At 34.4% G+C, this 22,500-nt stretch overlaps 2 protein-coding genes across 3 annotated transcripts in view; one reads left to right on the top strand and one right to left on the bottom strand.

Moving 5' to 3' along the window:
* Positions 1-21,041, bottom strand: part of LOC144957157 (2-oxoadipate dehydrogenase complex component E1-like) — a 38,421-nt gene extending 17,380 nt beyond the window's left edge. The window contains exons 1-10 of the mRNA XM_078888177.1: positions 20,694-21,041; positions 17,025-17,145; positions 16,268-16,445; positions 15,759-15,866; positions 10,411-10,522; positions 6,851-6,948; positions 6,322-6,385; positions 4,588-4,661; positions 3,062-3,199; positions 126-241 (exon numbers count right to left, since the gene is read on the bottom strand). Of these exons, the coding sequence (XP_078744303.1) occupies positions 126-241; positions 3,062-3,199; positions 4,588-4,661; positions 6,322-6,385; positions 6,851-6,948; positions 10,411-10,522; positions 15,759-15,866; positions 16,268-16,445; positions 17,025-17,145; positions 20,694-20,829 (1,145 nt within the window). The 5' untranslated portion in view covers positions 20,830-21,041. The remainder of the gene's footprint in view (positions 1-125; positions 242-3,061; positions 3,200-4,587; positions 4,662-6,321; positions 6,386-6,850; positions 6,949-10,410; positions 10,523-15,758; positions 15,867-16,267; positions 16,446-17,024; positions 17,146-20,693) is intronic.
* Positions 21,042-21,342: 301 nt separating this feature from the next.
* Positions 21,343-22,500, top strand: part of LOC144957137 (uncharacterized) — a 29,296-nt gene continuing 28,138 nt past the window's right edge. Inside the window, exon 1 of one of the 2 annotated variants that reach the window (XM_078888159.1) lies at positions 21,343-21,528. In XM_078888159.1, coding sequence (XP_078744285.1) covers positions 21,523-21,528 — 6 coding nt within the window. In that variant the 5' untranslated portion in view covers positions 21,343-21,522. The remainder of the gene's footprint in view (positions 21,529-22,500) is intronic. The other variant, XM_078888163.1, reaches the window with a different exon arrangement.

Below are 22,500 nucleotides of genomic sequence, written 5' to 3'. Positions count from 1 at the left end.
AATAGAAAGTAACAGAAACGATAGTGAAACCACAAATAAATAAGTGAGCATGGGGATGATATTTTTAAAATCATATTTTTTAGTAGTAAGACCGTCTGAATGTTGAATTAATTTTCTTTACTCACCGTCCTCTTTCAGACTCTGTAGTGAACCCGATTTGATTGTTGACAATGATGTGAATACTCCCTCCCACTTCAAAATGGGGCACATCTGCTATACAAAAACACTCAGACGAGACACCCTGAAAGAAAAATGTGGCCATTAGTTTCATGTAATACCACTTACCTCATCCAACACATAAAATTTTTGATCCCTCAATCCTGACATCGACTATTTGTGTATGCACAAACCTCCACTCATAAAAAAAACAATGACATTATTATAGTCAGATTTTTAAATAAAAGGCGCATGTTTCTCTTATTTTTCTCAGCTGTCCCTCAATGCACAGCTACAAAAGTTTGTTTGAACCATGAATCAATTTGTCTTAATCAGAAAAATATTTTTTCATTAATTGTAAAACAATAGGAAAAGGATTCGCTTAAAACAGCTATATAAAAATCAATAACTGGTAAGGATCGTAACTCATATATGATTTACAGTATCAAAATTGTGAATTTTCCGCTTATCCATTTTGAAGGAATTCGTTAAAATGGAATGTTCGGTTAATTGAAACTTAAACGATATACATAACAGTATCTGAATATAAAGGAACGAATGGCAATCCTTAACTATCAGACATTTACATTTTCTAACTGTCAATACACATTAATGATGAAAGTGAACATTACATGCTTCCAACATTATTTTGATTGTGAAATTTATAGAAATAGCTTGTGTTTATGCCAAAGAAGATTACACAAATTTAATGTAGACTGGTCAAAAGTAGAAATTCATCAATTTATGGTACTGTGTTTCCACAAATAGGTACATCTGTTCAACAACAATAACAACTACAACAATACCAACAACAACAACAAAGACATACTGGATACATCAATCATCGCATTCTAATGACGAGGATGAGGAAAAGGACTGCACTCACAGTGACATGGAGGAAGTCACGCAACCTCGTGTCAAAACTCCTTGATTAGACTGTTTGCTTTGAAAACTGTTTCTGGTTTGTTTCTTTTCACTAGGAGTATAGTTGGGTCTTTGATAAATAAATGGCTATGTGGTGCTGTCCAATTGAAGCCATGAAATCATATCAACTTTTATAGTTGCTGAAGTTGGAGTCTTGAAGTAATCATGGGCCTCCGAATGGTAGCATTGTCCTATGCAATACAGCTGGGTGTTTCGAGGAATAGCAGCAAACGGTTCTTTAGCCAGTCTTCAAACACCTCTGCATTGACCTCAGAATGATGCAGAAAAGAGAAAATAATGGCATGGCATCCTTCTAAATATCCAGATCTTCACCACCCGAATTATCAGACGTCCATTCCTTTGTCGGATGTATGTTTACATTCATCCAGCTCCATATATCTTTGGATGATATCCATATCAAAGTTGACTAGGATCCTTTTCCTATCACTTCATTCCACACTGGTGATCTCTCTGTCATATTTCGATAACCATCTTCTCAGGGTTGATTGTGAAATTCCAATTCCATAGCCGCCCTTTTAATGGCGTATTGATATATATATATATATATATATATATATATATATATATATATATATAAGTATATTTCTTTTCTCAGCTTTACAAGAGTGGAACCGATAAAGATTTCGTATTGTACTTTTATTATGTTATAAAAGCCTTTAAATGCTCTGTAAAACGTTCGTGCATAGATACAATTTTTCAAGGTTATATAAGCAGTACTCATTGCTAATTTGTCAATATTGAGTAAATATCAGTATTTCAAATGATTTGCGTAAATGCTTAACTTATTTACATTTTTTACAGTGTAAAATCTCGAATTTTATGACGGTGGTTTTTAAGCAGTTTTTTATAGGTCTTAAAGAAGAAAACTTTTTTGATATGGCATCAACACGGTCCAAAATCTAAATTCAGCTAAGATAAATTGATTCTGAGGTTGACACAAATTTTTACAACTTTTGATGGAGGGACAGCTGAGAAAATGAAAATGAACCATTTTTCTTTATAAACTGACTATATTTTCTTTGTTTGGTCCAAAGTTTTTTGAATGAAATCAAATTTTAAATGGTGTGTCAGGTTGGGAATTTTATAATGAAATATGATGAATTTAGATCAGTTACTTTTATCCCATCATTATACATTTTTCTGAAACAAATTAAATGCACACTATGAAAGTTCTGTTTTAAAATTTTACCTGATAATGTTAATTGAATAAAACTGTGTACAAATCAATTTTCTTTTATATTGAACAACTGGATTATCTTTTTCAATTTTGAAATGTACCAAAAATCTCTAGAGAGAATGGACAACACAGAGGCTAGGATTGGGTGATTTAGGACACATTACCTATTATTATTATTATTATTATTATTATAAATTTTTATTATCATCTCTCTCTCTCTCTCTCTCTCTCTCTCTCTCTCTCTCTCTCTCTCTCTCTCTCTCTCTCTCTCTCTCTCTCTCTCTCTCTCCTTCTCTGTCTCTCAATGCTCATGGCCCTTGTCCCGCTCCCATTTTTTTTTCTTCTTTTAAACTCACTTGTCCATCACATTTAATTTTTTGCTCACTTACCATTTGTATATTTTATTCTTCCATTCTTAGTATCTCAGCTTTACATACCTTTTCCTATTAATTCTATGCCTTAATTTTCTTACTTTCATCTTCATTTTCTGTGTGTTTTATTTATCCACCCAGGAAGGCCAAGGGTTTAAAAATATTGTTTTATTTAATTATACGACCCATATTTATCCCCTATACTTTCTTAACATTTTGACTGACCCACTTTGGCATGTTAGGTTTTTAATAAAGCCTTTAGAGCCTTTCTATGTGGTAGATTTTGGTTAGCTTGATAAACAGTCAGCTTTTTTACTTTGACGAGCATATACTTCTTGTTGTCCATTTGAAATAACTGTTGAATATTCATGTAATATTTTAAACAAATAAATAAATACATAGGCCCTCCTACCTGTCCAACAAAACTGGCATCTCCGTGAACTTGCAGACATAAAACTTTGTTTCCTGAAGATCCATCACTGCTGTAAGGACCATAGCTTCCTTCTTGTAGTTTGGCTCTAGCTTTACCCATGGCAACAGGATTACTAGCCTAGAAGATTGTAAAATATTTGCTTTTACTTTTAAGAAATTATATTTTTATGAATAATCAAGTTTCGATTTCTCATTATAAATAGCATCTGAATCAATGAACTATTATTGCTACACAAAATCATATGAATAAAATAGGTTAAAAATGAAAATTGTTAAAGATCAGAGAAAAGGAAGTGATGAGAGAACCATAACTCTATTCTTTACAAGCCTTGTGAAAAGTGCATAGATAGCATATCATATCTATTACATACAGAGGGTAACTGTTATTACTGTCAGTTTTTGAAAGTCTCATTTATATTTTATTTCACTTTAAACCTCTGGTAATTACATGTCTAAAGCTAATCAAAAACGTTTTTTTCAATGCAGAAACAAAAACTGAAATATGTAAATATGCACGAAGGTTGCCCAACAAATCACTGGAAAATGGTCATATCTTTGAGATCATTTACGATTTTTAAAAGTCGGTAAACTCAAAATGGAAGTGTATCCAAATTGCAATTTTCCTAAGGAGCACCAATTATGTCCTTCATATTGAATATAAATGACATCATTAGCACCCTCATTGAAAAATGGTGAAAAGAAGAAGATCGAGGTGTTATTTGATTTCTGCAGGCAAAAGGGCTAAAGCCATCTGAAATTCATGATGAGTTTCAAGCAGTTTATATTGATATGTCTTAGGAAGATCAAACAAGCATCATTGGTGTGAATTATATAGAGCTGGGCACACAGATCTAGAAGATAAGCTGGGATGTGGACCGTGTGATTCTTGCATGACAAAGGCAAACGTCTATGGATTTGATGAGCCGATTCAAGAGGAAAGGAGGCTGAAAATTACACAAATTGCTGAAAATGTGGACATATCAAAGTCAACCATACACAGAATTTTTTTTGATGAGCTGGGCTACCACAACGTGTGTTCTTGGTGCGTTCCAAAGCAGCAGGCAGCTGATAAAATGACACAAGTTTTGAAGTTTTCCTGGAAATTTTACCTCACCCCTCTCACAATCCAGACTTAGCACCATCTGATCATCATCATCATCTCTAACAAATGATGTGCTTTCTGGAAAGGATTTGATCCACCAATGACAACGAGCTTGTGGGGGCTGTGTCAGATTGGCTGCAGTCGCTTGACAGAAATTTCTTCTGGCAGGGCATCTTCTCCCTGGTCCTACGCTAGGAGAAATGCATAGATTGCAAACGTGATTACGTTGAAAAATAAAGAAGTGATCAAAATCATCTGTGCTTTGTTTATTTTGTAAATTAAGAATCAACCCAAAAATGTCTAATCTATGACATTTTTCCTGTTTTTCGTGGAACAACCATTGTATCAATAAATAAATCAATATTTTCTTTGATTGGACAAATGATTATTTGGCACATTCTTACCTCTAGATGGGATGGGTTGGGGAGCATTGAAACATGAACAGATTTTTCTCCAAACTTCAAATCTACAGATGTGTCTGAAGGCATAAAAAAGGGTGATCAACATAAAAAAAATGTTTTAAAAATTGAAATCATTTTTAAAAACCAAAAAAACCCAATAATTTTGATAACAAACACTTAAAAAGTAAACACTTTGATATCAGCAGAAAGTACATAAAAATAATTCATTTTCCCCTCCAGACAGGAGTTCCATCTTGTAATAAAAGATTTGCATCAATAAATTATAAGATTTTTGCGTTGGTTGATGGACTACAATGTTAATGCCATCGCCATTTTCACATATATCACTGCTGGAAAAAAATGGGCAATGTTTTTTCATTTATTATTCTCCTGTATTATATCATAGGAATTTAATACTTTACTTGATATTAAAGTTGTATTGGTTTAATGCAACTCATTTCTTTCTCAATCAGGCTATATTATTGAACCAAATTTCCATTCATACATTCCAATTTGTTGTTTATGCCATTTTCTCATACTGTTTTTTTATCATAAGATACCGTCGCCTGGGCAATCCATGAAGGAATATATATAATCCATCAAACAGGATGTCTAATGTCAACAGGAATCACCCATGTTGTGCAATGAGCAAATTTGGGGTTAATAATCTTGATCAAGGAAAAAAACGGATCACAGTGCAATGCCTTAACAACTCAGCCACTTCGCTCTCATTGTCAAATACTTGTTCATATCTGAATCTAAAATTAAGTTAAATCTACTCAAGGAATGAGTCATATAGATTGCTTATGTAATGACATGTGGAATATACCCAAAGTGTATATTTTGGAGATTTTGATAGATGCTAAGAGGAAGTCTTTTTATAAATGGTACCTAGCCAATCTAATTGGATAAATTGATTTGCATCATTTTGTTTTCAAATCCATAAGTGAAGGGCTGAGATATTTAAGAAAAATGCTGCCTATTTATTTCTAGTTCTACTATAATTCGTCCAGCAATATAATGTAAGATCATTTTCTCGGTTAAACAATAAAATGGGTAAAGATGTCAATTTTCTTTGATTCCACACTCTACAATTCAAATTCTGAAATTGATTCAAATGAAAAGATGTTGTGTGTCTTAGAGGATATTGTAATGAGTAAGTCCACATACAGAAACAGTGTATGTTTGAGTGAAAGCTCACCAATATTTTAGCATCAGCAACAGTAACCAACATCCAAAATGTTTGGGAAACTTTGATTGCTTGTAGTTGGTCAGTGAGAATTAAGTGACAATAAGTGGTGATAAATATTTGGTTGACATCAACCTTTTCGTTAGAGAGACCTACAGTATTATAGAAATGCCAAGAAAATACTTAGTACAAGAATGTTTACTTGTTATACATAAGCAGGTGTGTGTTTGGTTATTCAATTTTATCGTTTTCAGTGTTCTTTATGAGGTGTCAAGCATTTGCAACGCGAGTTTCTGGATTGACATTATTAATTGACATTGTGATCTACAAACTTTTGATATTGATATAAAAGTGTATTTCAACTACGTTGTACTGTCATATTATTCAATGCTTGGAAAAGTGTATTGACAAGGGATTGGATGATCAAAAAGTAATCGACTCCCCTAGACATGGAAAGACATTGTTACAGATAGTAATCATGATGATGATGATGATGATGTGATGATGGTAAAAGAGGTAATGATAAAAAAGATCCTCTTGCAACTCACACAAATGAGACAACACATCCCCAAGTCCTTTGGCACCTTGTGGCAGTTCAGATTCCCCCTTCATCTTTGGTGTAAAGAAAAAATACAGACGAGATTTTAAATGTTGACATCACTTAACTGAATTTCAGGACACAACACAAATTACAGCCAGTAAACCTCCCCCCTCCCCCAAAAAAAAACAAACAAAAAACAAACAAAAAACACAATGTATTCTAATTATACATAGAAAACGTTAGTAACAAATAAAGAAATTTTATGCAAAGTCCATCCGTCTATGACAAATGAGCAATACACAAAGATTTTTATTGGGGAAAAATGCATCTTTAGATTGATATACATTTTGCATTGTATGCAATACAAGCCAGCTCACCCAGTTAACACACGATAAGTCAAGTTCAAACGTAGAAATTGTGTAGTTAAAAAATGATATTCAATATCAATATAAATGAAACAAATAGAAAAAAAAAACAAATAAAAAAAAAAAAGCAACAACAACAACAAAAAAGTGAGAACTGACATGCATTTTTACCTTTTTAAACATGATAACAGGGGGGTAATCCAAAAGGCAGGTCATCAAATTCAACCGTCCTCGATGAGCAATGGCAATCACTATGTTTTCAACCCCATCTAAACCAATTTCAGAATAAATACTCTTTTTTAAAAGATTAGTTATAGTCGTCATCGAAACAATGTTTTTCATCATGTTAGCTTAGGAAACTAGTCTACTGGATATGGAAAAAAATGTGATAAATCAGTTATTAAAATAAATAGTTAATCCCTCTTAAGTTTAACTAAATCAATAAAAGTTATTCTAACTTCAAACAGAGAAAATTTATAATTACATAAAATGAATTTTTATTTGTAAGTTAAACTATCTTTGAGACCTTGTCTGGAAAACGAGAAGGTACTACAACAATGGAATAAAGGTCTAATATGCAAGATACCAAAGAAAGGCAATTTGCAAGACTGTGGAAACTGGAGAGGCGTCACCCTACTAATGATCACCACCAAAAACCTAGGAAAAATTTTGATCCAGGATGGGGTCTACAGCAGATTAAGGAAGGAACAGGTAGGCTTCAGGTCAGGTAGAAGAACCATGGAACAAATCTTTACACTTTGAAACATTTTAGAACAAGTGAATTAATGGAATGCCATATTGTATGTGCACTTTGTTGATTTTGAGAAAGCATTTGATTCCGTACACTGAGACAGCTTATGGACTTTGTGGATGACATTGCTCTGATGTTGTCCAATTTTGAACATCTCCAATAAAAAATATCACGTCTGGTATAGCATGCAAGTCATGTCAGGCTGAAGATAAAAACAATGAGAAATGCAAGTGCATGAGAATCCACTCAAAGAGGACAGAGACATTGAAAGCAACAAAAGGAGAGGTTGAGGATGTTGAAAACTTCAATCCCAAAGGCTTGGAAAAGTTTGGAATGAAAAGGATATCGGCAGAAAAACAAAGATAATATTCTTCAAATCCCTAATCATGGCAGTATGGCTTCGAAACATGGAAAATGAACAAAGAAGATGAAAGAAGGTGGACACTTTCCAAAACAAATATCTTAGAAGAATATTAAGAATAAGACAGCATAAAACAACAGATAAAGTGATGGAATTGGCAGGAATCGAGAAGGTCAGAGCAATGGTAAAGAAGAAGAAATGGAACTGGATTGGAAATGTATTGAGAAAGGAAAATGGGTTTGATTGTGCTATAGTGATGAGATGGACACCAGGAGGAAAGAGGAGAAAGGGGCGCCCAAAAACATGGCACAAAAATGGTGGAGAGGGAAAGACATGATGTTGGCATATACTCCTAAAAGCGAGCAAGAACTAAGGCAAGGGACCGGGGCAAATGGAGGGAAACTGTTCAGGCCTTATGCACCTCCTGGTGCTAAGAGAATTAAGGTTAAATTAAGGTAAACTATCTATGCTTTATCAGCCACTGCTGTTTATTTCTTCATAAGATCGGATCACTTAGTTCAACTGCTGGAACCCAGCAAGTGACTGACAACAGCAGCTGCATGCTGAAAAAGTGGCTACCTAGATGGGGATTCCCCTTTTAGAGGCCGAAGACACAAAGTATTGCATTTTCATGATGTAATATAACACAATATCTAGATGACCACTTACATTACAAAAATATTAAATAATGGAACAGGCAGTACTACTTTCACTTGTTATGTTGGTTCTTTTTTCGTTTTATTGTGATTATTCTGATAGGTTTTATAAGCAATTTAAAATCCCTACTATTTTGAAATATTTTTTTGTTTTGCGGACAATAAAAAAATTAAAATCTTTAAAAGCAGATGTTGGATTCCAAAACTAAATTTTTGTCCAGTCTTACTATTATTACATACAGTAATACATTCAATTCCCGAGTCAACACATTTTGACTACGTTTTAAATGGTCGTAAATGTAATGGGCTGGACATCAGCTATGCTCTTTTCATTTGTATTTTTGTAATGTAGTTAAAAGATATGGAGATAAGTTGATTAAACAATTTAACACACTCCTAAAGAACATATAAAGCAATATATTGTGTGTGTAGGTTTTACTTTACTATTACAAATTGAACAAAACCATCGTCATTACACCAAACACCAATACCATCACAGTGGCGTAGTAGATAATACAAGCAATAAATATGGTAGAAAAAGGCAACCCCCCCACCCTCTCTCTCTCTCTCTCTCTCTCTCTCTCTCTCTCTCTCTCTCTCTCTCTCTCTCTCTCACACACACATACATACATACACATATACACATACATACATACATCATGCATATACACACATACAAACATAAATAGATACGCTAAGAGAAATGCATCACATTCATACTGCACCTAATTCATATCACAGACAACAACGATATAGCATCAACAGTTAGTACATATAGTATTCCATAAAGGCAATTTTTACTGGGGAAAATAAGAAGAAGGGGGGGGGGGGGAGTACTCAAACATAGCCAAGATAGAGAAAATAATAGTGGCACCAAGTTACAAGTATTGCAGCTGGTGAATAAAACCTTCCCACATCAATCAACAGAGACATGAATGAAACAAACCCATTCATTTCATATTTCTTGAATCAGTAACAGATGTGTATTTCAGAACTATTAATGTAGGGCTACTTGCAGAGTGTATATATATATATATATACACACACAGACACATACGTTCCTGTACTACAATAAGTATAACTTCTTCACTCCTTTACCATATTCGTGGGAACTTTTAATGAGAAAACTGTAGAATTGGTGTGTTAAAGTGGTGGTCCATGGTCAGTGGGGAGTCCAGGAAATGATTACAACATTGTTTACATTGTGTAACTGGTCTAAATTCATCACCCACGATAGCCTAGACATCTCATAGACTGCTGGATATTCCCAATGAAATTTGATACCCCACCCCTACACTTGTTACATATTTGTTGACTTGGATTTACATTAGTGCAACAGAAAGTAGATAGTTTGTACTATGTACTAGTGTGAATAATAATAAACTGCAACGTCTGATTGTTGTTGATTCCAGAAACATTTGATTTAAAAGATAAATGTAGTGATAAATGTGAGTCTACTTTGCTGTCTTCCTGAGAAAGAATTGTACTGATGGTATCTATGATATTTAGTCCACTGTGTGAGGGGGATTTCAATCTATAACATGAGTGATATAGTTTTACTTTTAAGTTAATTGTCGCTTGGCTATGCCATTATTTATAAGACCAATTAGACTACTGGCTTCACTGACTGAAGGCACGTGCCATACCAGAGCGCAGGTAAAGAGATGGAGGCTAGTGACCTCTTGACCTAGCATCTCAACTAAGTGATCCGTTGGTAAACCACTGTCATCAGGTGAAAAAAATTGTGGTGAAATCATACATAAAGATGTGATTCACAATAATTTACATGGAAATAAATATCTGATCTAAGAATAATAATATAACAAAAAAAACAACAACTCAAAGCTATGGCATTCAAACTATCATAACCCGACTGAGGATGTACACATATTAAAATATTGTAACTTTCATATCGTTAAGTCAATGGAATGAATCAGGAGAAACAAATAACTTCTCTACTTACCTTGAGCCGACTGTGAGAAGACCTCCTCAAAGAGTCCTAGAATACTTTCTGCTCCTTCCCCACCATATCGCTTCACAGAAGGAAACTTGGACCCAACAAAATTATCAAAGGCCTGAGGGAGGCAAAATCATAAGTCTCACTGGATAATATCGTTATCACTTCTTTGCTTTACAATAGATAAGCTTCCCTGATTCATCACCATACAAAGAGTTTCTAGAAAGCACTGAATAAACCTGCTGAAATTCACCTGAAAGAAATGCTATGTGTGATGACCCTGTTCATCAATTCATCATGCCACTTGTGCTGTGAGAATCATTCTACTTTTTGCAGGCTTTTCCTGACCTATTGGTCTTTGGTCATTCCGTTGAGCGAGTTGCAGAGAGAAGTTTGAGCTACTAATTGATTTCTATTATTTTATCAATTTACATAATCTTAGATCACTTAGCCTTAAGACTTAGTTTTGAGTTGGTGTATGATCTTCATGTGGATGTTACAACAAGAATTAAAATTTATGTTCATTATTTTGTCTCCTCATCCCAAATATGAGTGTGTTGTCGTATGTTAGCGAGAATGTGATGAGTCTGCAGACTGTATATTACTATAAATAAATTCTAACTATCATTGAATTAGTAGTTTCTTGACAAAGGTTCTTTCCTGTCTTGTTAGAGTCTTCTTCTTCTTCTTCTTCTTCGTCTTGTGGAAACCTCCAATATTGTCGAGGATCACTCCACAGTTTGTAGGGTTTTACATTTTAAACTTGCTAAAACTCTGCACATAATACTAATTTAAAAAAAAAAAAACACACATAGATTAAAAAGTCACGTTGTGAACTCTAACAATCGCGTGAAGGCATGTTGGCAACAGTTTTCAGCCACTTCAGCTGGGAGGCTATTCCATAGTCGGGCAGTGGAAGGGAAAAACGAATACATGTGGGCGTCTGTTTTTGATGTTGGGATGGTTAGTCTTGCTGTGTGTCTCCTCATATTTCTTGTGCCGATATCTTTGATGTCGTTTGGAAGTTTAAGGCACGAATTTTTGTAGTAGATCTTGTGGAACAATTTAAGTTTATCTATCTTTCTTCTCTTTTCCAGAGGTTCAAGGCCAATCTGTTGTGATATTTCAGACGCACTTGAGAAAGGATCGAATGTGTTTGTGATGCATCTTGCTGTTTTTCTTTGGATGTTTTCTAAGGTGTTGATGTTTTTCTTTGTATATGGGTCCCAAATTGAGCTGCCATACTCCAAAATTGGTCTAACAATAGTTTTAAAAGCAAGGGTTTGAGTTGTGATTGGGCATCTTTTTAAATTGCGGTGATGTAAGCGCTTGTTTGATTTGCCTTTGAAGCCAGGTGACATATGTGGTCATTCCATTTGACGTTTTTAGCAAACTCAATGCCAATGTATTTTGCTGTCTTTACATGTTCCAGGTTTTGACCATGAAGTTGGTATTCAAATGTAATAGGTGCTTTCTTATTTGTGATGGTTAGAACATTGCACTTTGATACGTTAAATTCCATTTGATTTATTGTTTCCCATTCTTGTAATTTAGCTAGATCGTCATTTAGTGTTTTGCAGTCGTCTGTTGTTCTTATCTGATTATATAAGGCTGTGTCGTCAGCAAAGAGGCGCACTTTTGACCTTATAATAATAATAATAATAATAATAATAATAATACTTTATTGCATCCCAAAAAGGAAATTTTTTGTACAGACGTGTTATAATTTACACATAAGATAAAAATACAATGGAAATAGGATGTATATATATAAAAAAGGAGCAGCTCTATAACCAGAGCTGCGCTTTATAATATGAATAATTTCAACACTGTAAAATAGTTAAAACTGTCACTATAAATTGAAAATTGAAAAGATTGCAAAACAAATAAATTAATAAATTAATATTTATTTTTTAAAAAGTAAAAATGAGAAATAATTATATAAAATGATTATTGCTTGTTGTTATAAAGCCTAATACTGGACGGCAGAAAAGATTTTCGGTGTCTCTCTGTTTTCGTTGAAATAGAGAAAGGGCGACCACTTCTTTCTGACATAATTGATGGTCTTAGTGGATGATACTGGTCATTTAATATTTTAGTTATTTTATTTATACAAAATTTCTCGTATAAAAGATCTACATCGTCAACATCATTTATATAGCGTTTAATGGATTTTTTAATATTTGAATTTATATTGTTCCTTTCCACTGCTAAGCAATTGCCTCCCCAAGCTGTTATACAAAATGACAAAACACTTTCGATTACTGCTCTATAAAATAATGTGCAGAGGGTTTTATCTATTCTAAACTGAGAGAGTTTCGATAAAAAATATGTACGTCTGCACATCTTATGCCTAATTATTTTCAAGTGTTCATCCCACTTGAGCCTGTCATCAATCGTTACACCAAGGTATTTGTAGTGAGGAACTCGCTGGACGAATTGGTCCTTTAATTTTAACGGTTCTATCGGTTCCTTCACTCTCCTAAAGTCAATCACTAGCTCCTTTGTCTTGCTTATGTTAAGCTCTAGGTGGTGGGCATCACACCAAGACACAAATCTATCAATTTCTTGCCTATAAGCCACTTCGTTGCCATTTGTTATGAGGCCTTGAAGAGCGGTGTCATCTGCAAACTTTATTAAAGGTACACTCAGGTTTTGACTTCTACAGTCATTCGTGTATATTGTGAATAATACAGGGGACAATACACAACCTTGAGGAGCACCAGTATTTGTAGTTATACAGGAAGATTTGTTTTGCCCTAATTGAACATATTGTGCTCTCTCCGTAAGAAATTCGAGCACCCAAGCAATTATATACTTGTTTAAATTCAGACTAGTCAATTTTTGAACAACCAACTGAGGTTGCATTGTATTGAACGCTGAAGAAAAATCTGCAAAAAGCAATCTGCAATAGCTCCTAGCGTGATCTAGATGCCTGTAGATGTTGTTTGTAAACAGCAAAATGGCATCCTCTACGCCACGTCCTGGTTTGTAAGCAAATTGATGACTATCACTCAATGGCATAAACTGATTCCTAATTTTAACAAGAACAAGTTTTTCTAAAGATTTCATGACTATTGAAGTCAGTGCAACAGGTCTGAGATCGTTCATAGTTTCAAGTTTTTCTTTTTTTGGAACAGGAATAATTTTTGAAGTTTTCCAAATTTCAGGGATTGAAACGCATTGGAGGGACCAGTTAAAAATATGTGTATAAATGGGGGAAAGCTGGTGGGCACATTCTTTTAATAGTTTTCCTTTCAATCCATCCGGCCCAGCAGCCTTCCTCTCGTTTAGTTTCGAAAATACGAATCTCGTTTCCTCTTCACTGACCTCAATAGTCATTTCATCTTCCAAAGCCCTGTCTAATTTATGTTTTTCATTTTCAATATCAAATTTGTTTGCTGTGTCGAAACGTGAATAAAATTTATTTAAAGTTTCAATTTCGATATCTTCTGATATAATGTGGGCTTTGGATTATAGTTCACAGCAGTTTTAAGCCCCCGCCACGTGTCCCTTATATCCCCAGAAGAAAAGCATTTTTCAATTTTATTTTTGTACTTATCTCTACAACTAGATATTACCCTCTTTGTATGACGTGGAAGATCATTTATGTACACTAAAAATAGGACGGGCCCAAGGACTGAGCCCTGAAGTACGCCCGATGTCACCATCCCGATAGTGGAAGTCTCGCCGTCGACAAGAACTTGTTGGGTGCGATTGTCCAGAAAAGTTACAATCCATTGTAAGGTTTTGTTCCTGATACCAACGTCATACAATTTCTGGATTAACCGATGGTGAGGAACCTTGTCGAAGGCCTTGGCAAAGTCCAGTAGTACTAGATCAATTTGACCACCTTTATCAATAGCAGCTGACAGATCATGTGTTAATGATAGAAGTTGAGTTTGACATGAGTTGTGCTTCCTAAATCCGTACTGTTCATCACAAAAAATACTGTTAGTTTCGAGATATTCAGTTATTGAGGATCTCACTATATGCTCCAACAGTTTGCAGCAAATGCAAGTTAATGAAATTGGACGGTAGTTTTGAGCCCTGCTTCTATCACCTTTCTTGTAGATGGGTTGGAAAAGAGCGTGCTTCCAAACAATTGGTATGGCTCCCGTTTCAAGAGAGAGTTTGAACAAATGTGTGAGGGCAGGTGCAAATTCGTTACTCAATATCTTTAAGAGACGGGATGGTATTTTGTCTGGGCCACATGCTTTCTTTGGATCTAGAGTGGCGAGGAGTTTGGAAACGCCCTCTACTGTCACATTGATTTCGGCCATAGTGTTGGAATCGTTTTCTTCGCCTTGTAGTTGTTGAGTGGTAATTTTGGTATGAGCTTTTGAAGCAAAAACAGAGCAGAATTGGTTATTAAGTATGTCTGCTTTTTCCTTTGCCTCAGAGTATAATACACGATCATGCTCAAGGGGCGCTATACCAACCGAATCGCACCTCCTACTTTTTATAAATTTCCAGAGCTTTTTGTTTGAGTCTTCACTGACAAGTTCGTTAACATGATTATGATAGGCTTTTCTACTCTCTTTTTGTGTTTCTTTTTTCAGTCGGGCGTAATTGGACCAGTCGACCAACTTTTGTCTCAATTTATCCACTTTTCTTCATTTGTATGACTTAGTGATACTTCAAACCCTCTCTATACCCTCAGTAACTTATTCAGTTAAGCCTTGGTCACGACACTATGAAATTTAAATTTCAACTCATAATTCATATTTAGAAGCTGATAAAAATGGAATAGATTATATTAGACTAAAAAAGGAGTTGTACGAAAATTTGCTGTTTAATTTTTTTGATAATGATTAAAGCAAAAACATTCTTTATTTTCATTTTTCAAATTCCATAATGGTGTAAAATCATCAGAATGGATCATTCTCAGTATGCCTTTACTCTAAGATTTAAAATAATTTCTCCGGGAAAGTTATGGTGTCTGTCTTAGCTAAGTCCTAACTCCATTGGAGACATAAACTTTCATCTGAGACTTTAGAAATGATTCACAGCCCAAAGTCGAAACTTGACCAATGCTCCAATTTGCCAACTAAAATCTAACAATGCTCACTTTATATGAATGTACCTAGGAACTTTACATGCACATTGTGATGACCAGTCCTTTTATGAGTAAGTCTTTCTTTCTCAGGTCATCTAGCTACTCCTCCAGTTTCAGAATATATTTGATAAATACCAGTCTTTGTGTTTAACTGACGGAATGTATATTAAAATATGAACAAAACCCTGAACACTTTATATATGTTTGCTATGGTATACACCAAATTATATCAGGAACATAGGGTGTCCACCTAACACAACTTCAGCTCTATCTCTTATCCAAGATTAATGTGTACCTGACTCTTCAAAAGAAGTTTGGCCAAACTGATTTTTCTTTCCTTGGATAGTTGCTGCTTATTCCTTTCCTCAAAAGCCTTGGCAAACCAAAGTCGTTCCTCCAAAGTCTATGACAAAAACAAAAAAACCCCAAAAACAACATTTTATTCAATGTAAATCTTTCATTCATAAAAAGCAAATATATTACAAAACGAATGCTAAATATTTATTGATGGTTGAATCTTGACTTTCCAATTATAAAGTTCATTTATGTAACATAGTTAACATATTGGGGGGGGGGGGGAGGGATAAAACATTGCTCACCTGGGTTCGAACATTGAACCCTGCCAAATCCTTAACAAGAAAACGCGTTATTGGGCAAGGGTGATTCTGTTTGCATCATATACAGAGGCAATGACTGATTTTTTTTTTTTGTTTTAATAGAAAACAAATAGCTTATAAACAAAACATTAAATTTAAAAAATATATATTGGCAAGTGATTGAAAGTTGATCACATAAATGACTTACAGGTAAATGATGGAATTCAGCAGCCATGGTGCCACAATAAATCGACTCTAATCTGCCAAGGACATCACTCAGAGAGAGTCTTTCCTCCTCACAGTTTATGATTCCTCTGGTTCCTACAACCTGTGAAAGTTGATCTTCTGTAATCCCATAAAGTTTCAAATCTAACTCTGGTACATGGCTGTAAAAAAACAAAAAATTGAGATAAATTCCACTGTAAACCATAGCTACTACTTATGTCATTGGTTTAATGTTCTGCACACGAGAGAAATTTCATCAGAAATACAGAAATTGGTTTGAATTTTAAATCTAATTTTAGAAAATATCGTTCTAAAAGGTTTTAAAATGCATCCATTTTTGATGTCTTTTGTGGTATGTACAATACCACAATGTATAATAATAATAATAATAATAATAATAATAATAATAATAATAATAATAATAATAATAATAATAATAATAATAATAATAATAATAATAATAATAATAATAATAATAAATTTTATCTCATAGCCTTTTGGAAAAAAAAATAATTAAAATAATAATAATAATAATAACAATAACAATGATAATAATAATAATAATAATAATAATAATAATAATAATAATAATAATAATAATAATAATAATAATAATAATAATAATAATAATAATAATAATAATAAATTTTATCTCATAGCCTTTTGAAAAAAAATTAATTAAAATCTTTCAGACATTAAAAATAAAATGTGACAGAAGCAACATGATGAACTACAATAACCTTGTCTCTTGCAGTCCCAGGGGATCCAAATTTGCCTTCTTGTGGCCATGGCGGTGATAGGCATCTACCAGTTGTGCGACACTTGGAAATGCAACCCTGTTACTCAATTCTTCTCCTGTATCTGTTTTAATAAAATGGAGTAATATGTCACACCCGGAGGAAAGAGTCCTGCCTTCATTTATTCCTTTTTGTGTGTGGACAATTTTTTTAACAAAGCCAACAAACACTGAATATAATAAAATTGGATGAATTACAATATTGAAACCACATTGTTTGAATAGGCTCTCAAACCACTAAATTAATAGCAACCAAATTTTGTAAGGCATACTTTGTATGTAGAGGGGTGTGTTCGGAGTCCATACTATTCAACTTTAGCCCTTGTTTAAAAAAAAACAAAACAAAATAGCTGTCATCTGCATTTTTTGTGGCCGCAAATGTCAGGGCGATCCGCAAATTTTGTCAAATTTCCCAAAATTGGCAAATCATGGCAAATTTTGGGGAAAAAAAGAAGCAAAAACAAAATAACGAAGAAAAAAAGTGCGAAACTTGAGAAATGTTGCAGCTTTGCCTGGGCCCAAACCAAGGGAAGCCACTCTCTACGGATAATGATCCTTTAAAATCTTTGTAACAACGCTATTCACAGTCATTTCATTTCTCAAGTCAAATAAATGTAATAAATTGTCTTTTTTATATATATTTTTTTTTCTGTATCGCGTGTTAATTTTTACTGAAACGCTTAGTTCTCCTCGGCAAATTTTGGTCTTTTTGGCAAATTTTGGGTGTTTTTTTGGGCAAATTTTAGGTCCCAATTTGGCAAAAAATGCAGATGACAGAAATAGGAAGAAGACGATGGAGGTGGGCGGGACACATCTTAGAAAGAATGACTCCACTATAACAAAGAAAGTATTGGACTGGAACCCTCAGGGCAGAAGCTCAAAGGGTAGGACACGAAGAACATGGAGAAGAATTAAATTAAAGAAGCTGGTATACAGAGAAGTGATAAGACATGGAACAAGATAAAAAGCTAATTCAAGATAGAGAGAGATGGAAACTATTTGTCTGTGGCCTATACCCTGACCCAGGATGAAAAAGGTAATGATGATGATGATGAGCTGGTTTATTATTGATTGTTGTGATTTATATTCAGTGCCATTTGATTGTTGTGTTAAAAAAGACAAAAATCAAACCTAATGTAAACATTGAGAGTGATCTTAACTAACCTATTTGTTGTGTGTAGTGACAGATGTATCAGTATTATTATTGTGTATAATACAACTTATGGTTCAATTGAGAAGTGAGTTGCCACTTTGGTGAATTTTAAGTCAAATTTTAATAGTAGAAACAAGTATTAAATTTTGATAGATTTGATTGTCAACATTTGTGATGGAATGATTCTCTATTGATTTGTTTTATTTTCATTTTCACAGTAACAGTCAATACATGTCACCAGTCTTGTCGGGTCAAAAAATGATATCTCTTTCAATAGAATGCTTGGCTGTCCCTTACCACTGTTATTTTTTGTCTGCAGACACGACCTAGGAATGTGAGCGACTTTTGAAAGTGAAAGTACAAGAGAGACACAAGTGGAGAACACAGAAAAGAACTAGTGAGAATGAATCAGTTTTCACAACCAGCGTTGCTAGAGAAAAAATGCCAAACATGTCACAGAAAAATGCAAAACTTTTCAAAGCATCACTTATTCCACTAAAATGCACATGAAAGTTGAAATAAACCTTAATTTGCTTATCCCACTGCCAGAAATTCATAAAAAGTGTGGAGCGGGCATTTATATCAAATATAGATGAGAAATATAATAGGGTATAAAGAAGAAATGCTAGATGAAAACAGAGGATAAAAGTGTCAGAGAGCCAAACAAGTCAAAGCCATAAACCTAAAGTATTGCAAGCAAACTGATATCGCAATTAAACAATCCAATATCCAACAAAATAATGGGAATATAATTTTTTCTACGTTAATAATGAGTTAGATTAGAATTGATAATGAAACTGAAGGTGGGTTAATAAATCATAGGGAGTGTCTATGTACATGGTAACCGGGCACCTGGCCCCAGGATTTACGTACACGGTAACCGGTAACTGGTTTGCTGCTGCAATACTAACAAAAGATGGGCCTCTCTCTCTCTCTCGGCCTGTGCGTGTGTGTATTATTTTTTAAAAATCAAACAACACAATGTAACCCATTAAAGACGAGCTTCAATCTTGATTTAACCTAATACCAGATCTTAGTCTTAATGTTATCATTAAAAGCTGTGTGATAAAAGCTTAATTGGTGGAAACAATTTATTCTGCATTAACAATAGGGAAACTAATATCTGGATGAAAAAAAAAAAATCAGTGTTACTGTTAAGAGGTTAAAATTGCACACACCACGTATCGTAAAGCACCCCCGTATAACCCATTTGATCTACGTCATCAGGTGACCCATCGTTTCTTTCATCTTCCCTCCTCTCTTTCTCTCTCTTGTCACAGTGTAATCCCCTCTCCTTCGTATCTCATGGTAAAATGAAAACTTTCTAATCGGTTTATAAATACATGTAGCTGGGTGGAGTTTCTGACCTCCCATAGTGGGCAGGGAGGTACTTACTGTGTCTTCTATCCCCTTATATCTGTTTTCCAACATGCTTTCTGTCTTTGTCTTGGAATGAGATTACATGGTTTTGTCTTGGCCCTGGCCAGAGTTCTGGCTGAGAGGGAAACAGTCGAATTCATAGTTATTGTTTTAAGAGACGATATTTTTTTCCTTGTAAATCATCTCTCTGTTATGTATTATTATACAGTCACGTCTCTCCAATCCGAACACCTCCGTTCCGAGCATTTTGTCCGGATTACAGAGACATCCGGATTGTGGAATCAGTCCCTAAAGAGTACAAATAGAGAGAAAAAAAATCTGTGCCTGCGAACTGGTCCGGATAATGGAGACATCCGGATTGTGGAGTTCCGGATTAGAGAGACGCGACTGATATTTGTTATTTTGAGTGTATAATGTAAGCATTTGAGTGTGTCCCTCTTTGTTGGCAGACTAAATCAAGATCAAGGTCAAAAACTACCGTGCTCAATGCCCCCTCGCCCCTCCCTCATCAAAGCGCGTACAAGATTACTGTGTATGTTACCGTGTACGTAGATCCTAAGGCTAGGTCCCCAGATACTGTGTATGTAGACACTCCGTAAATCATAATAATAGTAATAGTAATAGTTATAGGACTGCGAACTAACAATATTAGATATAAGTATAAGTACAAGTAACAGTAATTTGAGTAATAATGAGAATCTGACAAAGTCAAGATAGAACAATAAAAACATCTAAGTAGTTCAGTAATTTCAAAAAGACGTCTAGCAAGGCCAAGGCAAAATACGATGTTTGCATTAAATATCAGGCGTGACAATTCATCGGTAGCATTGACCATGGACATTATCTAATTCCTTTCGTGTTTCTATGTGTTTTATACAATTTTTCATTATCTCGAAATTGTAATTGTATGAGTATGAAAATAATAATATGGAAGTTTCAATCAAAAATCAACAAAGTCAAAGTCAAAAAAAGAGTAGAGGCAGAGGTGTCTGTGTGACTCGTGAGTGAGAATGCGACGAATAGAGTGTCTTATTCAGAACAAAAGAATTAATAAGAATCATGGAATAAAAAAATAATTACAAGCAGGAAGATGCGAGGATGCATTCAAATTGGACTTTCTCACTGGGTGGAAACCAAAAACGCCCTTTTTTGAGTGATACTGTGCAATCGAGCATCTTGAACTTGAAGCTCTGGGTCGGGTGATCAACCGATGCATATTCGAGGTCAAGATATTTAAGAATATAGGGAAACGAGAAACCTATACAATGTGTTCATATAATTTATTATACATGAAGTTGTATTTTCAAATCTGAAGATACATTGCATGTGTTGAAATCAGATTACAACCATATTTAATCTCCATTGCATAGTCATAGACCAAAGACAACTAACAACAAAGTTTACAAAGTGATATCGAAAGTTCATTTCAAAGGGCAACAACTCTGATTACTGAATGTCTCGCAGTACGAAAACTCGTAATATATAATTGAATGAATTGAATGTTTTATTGTCACATTTTAAAATATATCTATCCAGACTATCACATTGTCTTATTGGAGAGGAAGATGAGAACGAAAATTCATTTTTAAAATATGTTATGCAATAACACTTTTATAGTATTGTCTTTATCTGCAATCATAATGATTGTAAAAAAATGTACGGATAATCAACAAAATACGTGCGCATATAAAAAAAAAATGTAACTAGTCGTCCCTAAACCCGCTTTGGCTACTTTGTCTTTCTTTCACACTCACTCCCAGAAGGCCGAGAGTGATTTACTATCTAGAAGCAGATTTAGAACATTCTATTTTGTGGATTTGAGTTTGAGGGCAATCCTCAATCAGGGAAAATTATTTGATTCAACTTTTTTCCTCATTTATTATTACTTGCTCTGCTCATCATTAAAGCAATGCAGGTAGAATGATATTTAATGCTCTCACAATGCAATACTTCTTCATCACTTCATCCACCTTTTTTTGTGTCGTGTTCCAACTCATCAATATTCTTCAACAATGTGTCCCCGGTCCCAACTCCCAAATGAAAATGCTCGACAGTGATATGATCCGTGGGCTGATTTTTTTTTTTTTACGTCTCGGCTCATTTGACTTTAATGTATGATGATGTGAGCATCATCATTTTTTTATATTAAAAAAAAAAAGATGCCAATTTTTTGTCTCAAAATAAAAGTAGTGACATGACTATGACATAATAGTAATAGTCCATTTGTGTTTCTTAATATGTAGCAAAAACCCAGTATCTATAAATCAAAGGCCCTTTAGATAACAGGTCTAACACAGCACAATTACGTCGACAATACCTATATAGGTTGCTGGTGTGACCGGTGCACCAAAGCCAAAATGAGATAAAAACTCAATAACCAAATGATTTTTTTTGAGTATCGAACTTTATATTTAGTGAGATATAATCAAAAACACACAATTAGCAACAATCATAATACAGAAGTGTTACCAACCACTGCACCCGGGAACCACTTTGAGAACAATGACATCCTAACTGGCCTGAACCACGGGTTTCGCAAGGGATACTCATGTGAAAGCCTAATAACTGTAAACGACCTGTTGAGACTCCAGAATGCCAACACTCTGGCAGACACCGGCATTCTCGACTTTTCCAAAGCATTTGATACTGTGCCCCACCAAAAACTCCTGCAGAAACTAGAAAATTACGGAATTTGTGGCTCTCTACACACATGGCTTTGTAATTTCCTCACAAAACGTACCATGAAAGTAGTGCTAGACGGCACGTCATCGGATGAATGTCCAGTCATATCAGGAGTACCACAGGGAATGGTGCTAGGACCAATACTATTTCTTTGTTTCATCAATGACCTATCTCTACGAGTAAAATCTCAGATTAGATTATTCGC

This window comes from Berghia stephanieae, chromosome 1 (assembly GCF_034508935.2).
Source record: "Berghia stephanieae isolate SIO BIC M18660-M18661 chromosome 1, UCSD_Bste_1.3, whole genome shotgun sequence".
NCBI classification, from domain to species: domain Eukaryota; kingdom Metazoa; phylum Mollusca; class Gastropoda; order Nudibranchia; family Aeolidiidae; genus Berghia; species Berghia stephanieae.
The sequence above is the reverse complement of the archived record's forward strand: the minus strand, read 5'-3'. Positions and strand labels throughout refer to the sequence as shown.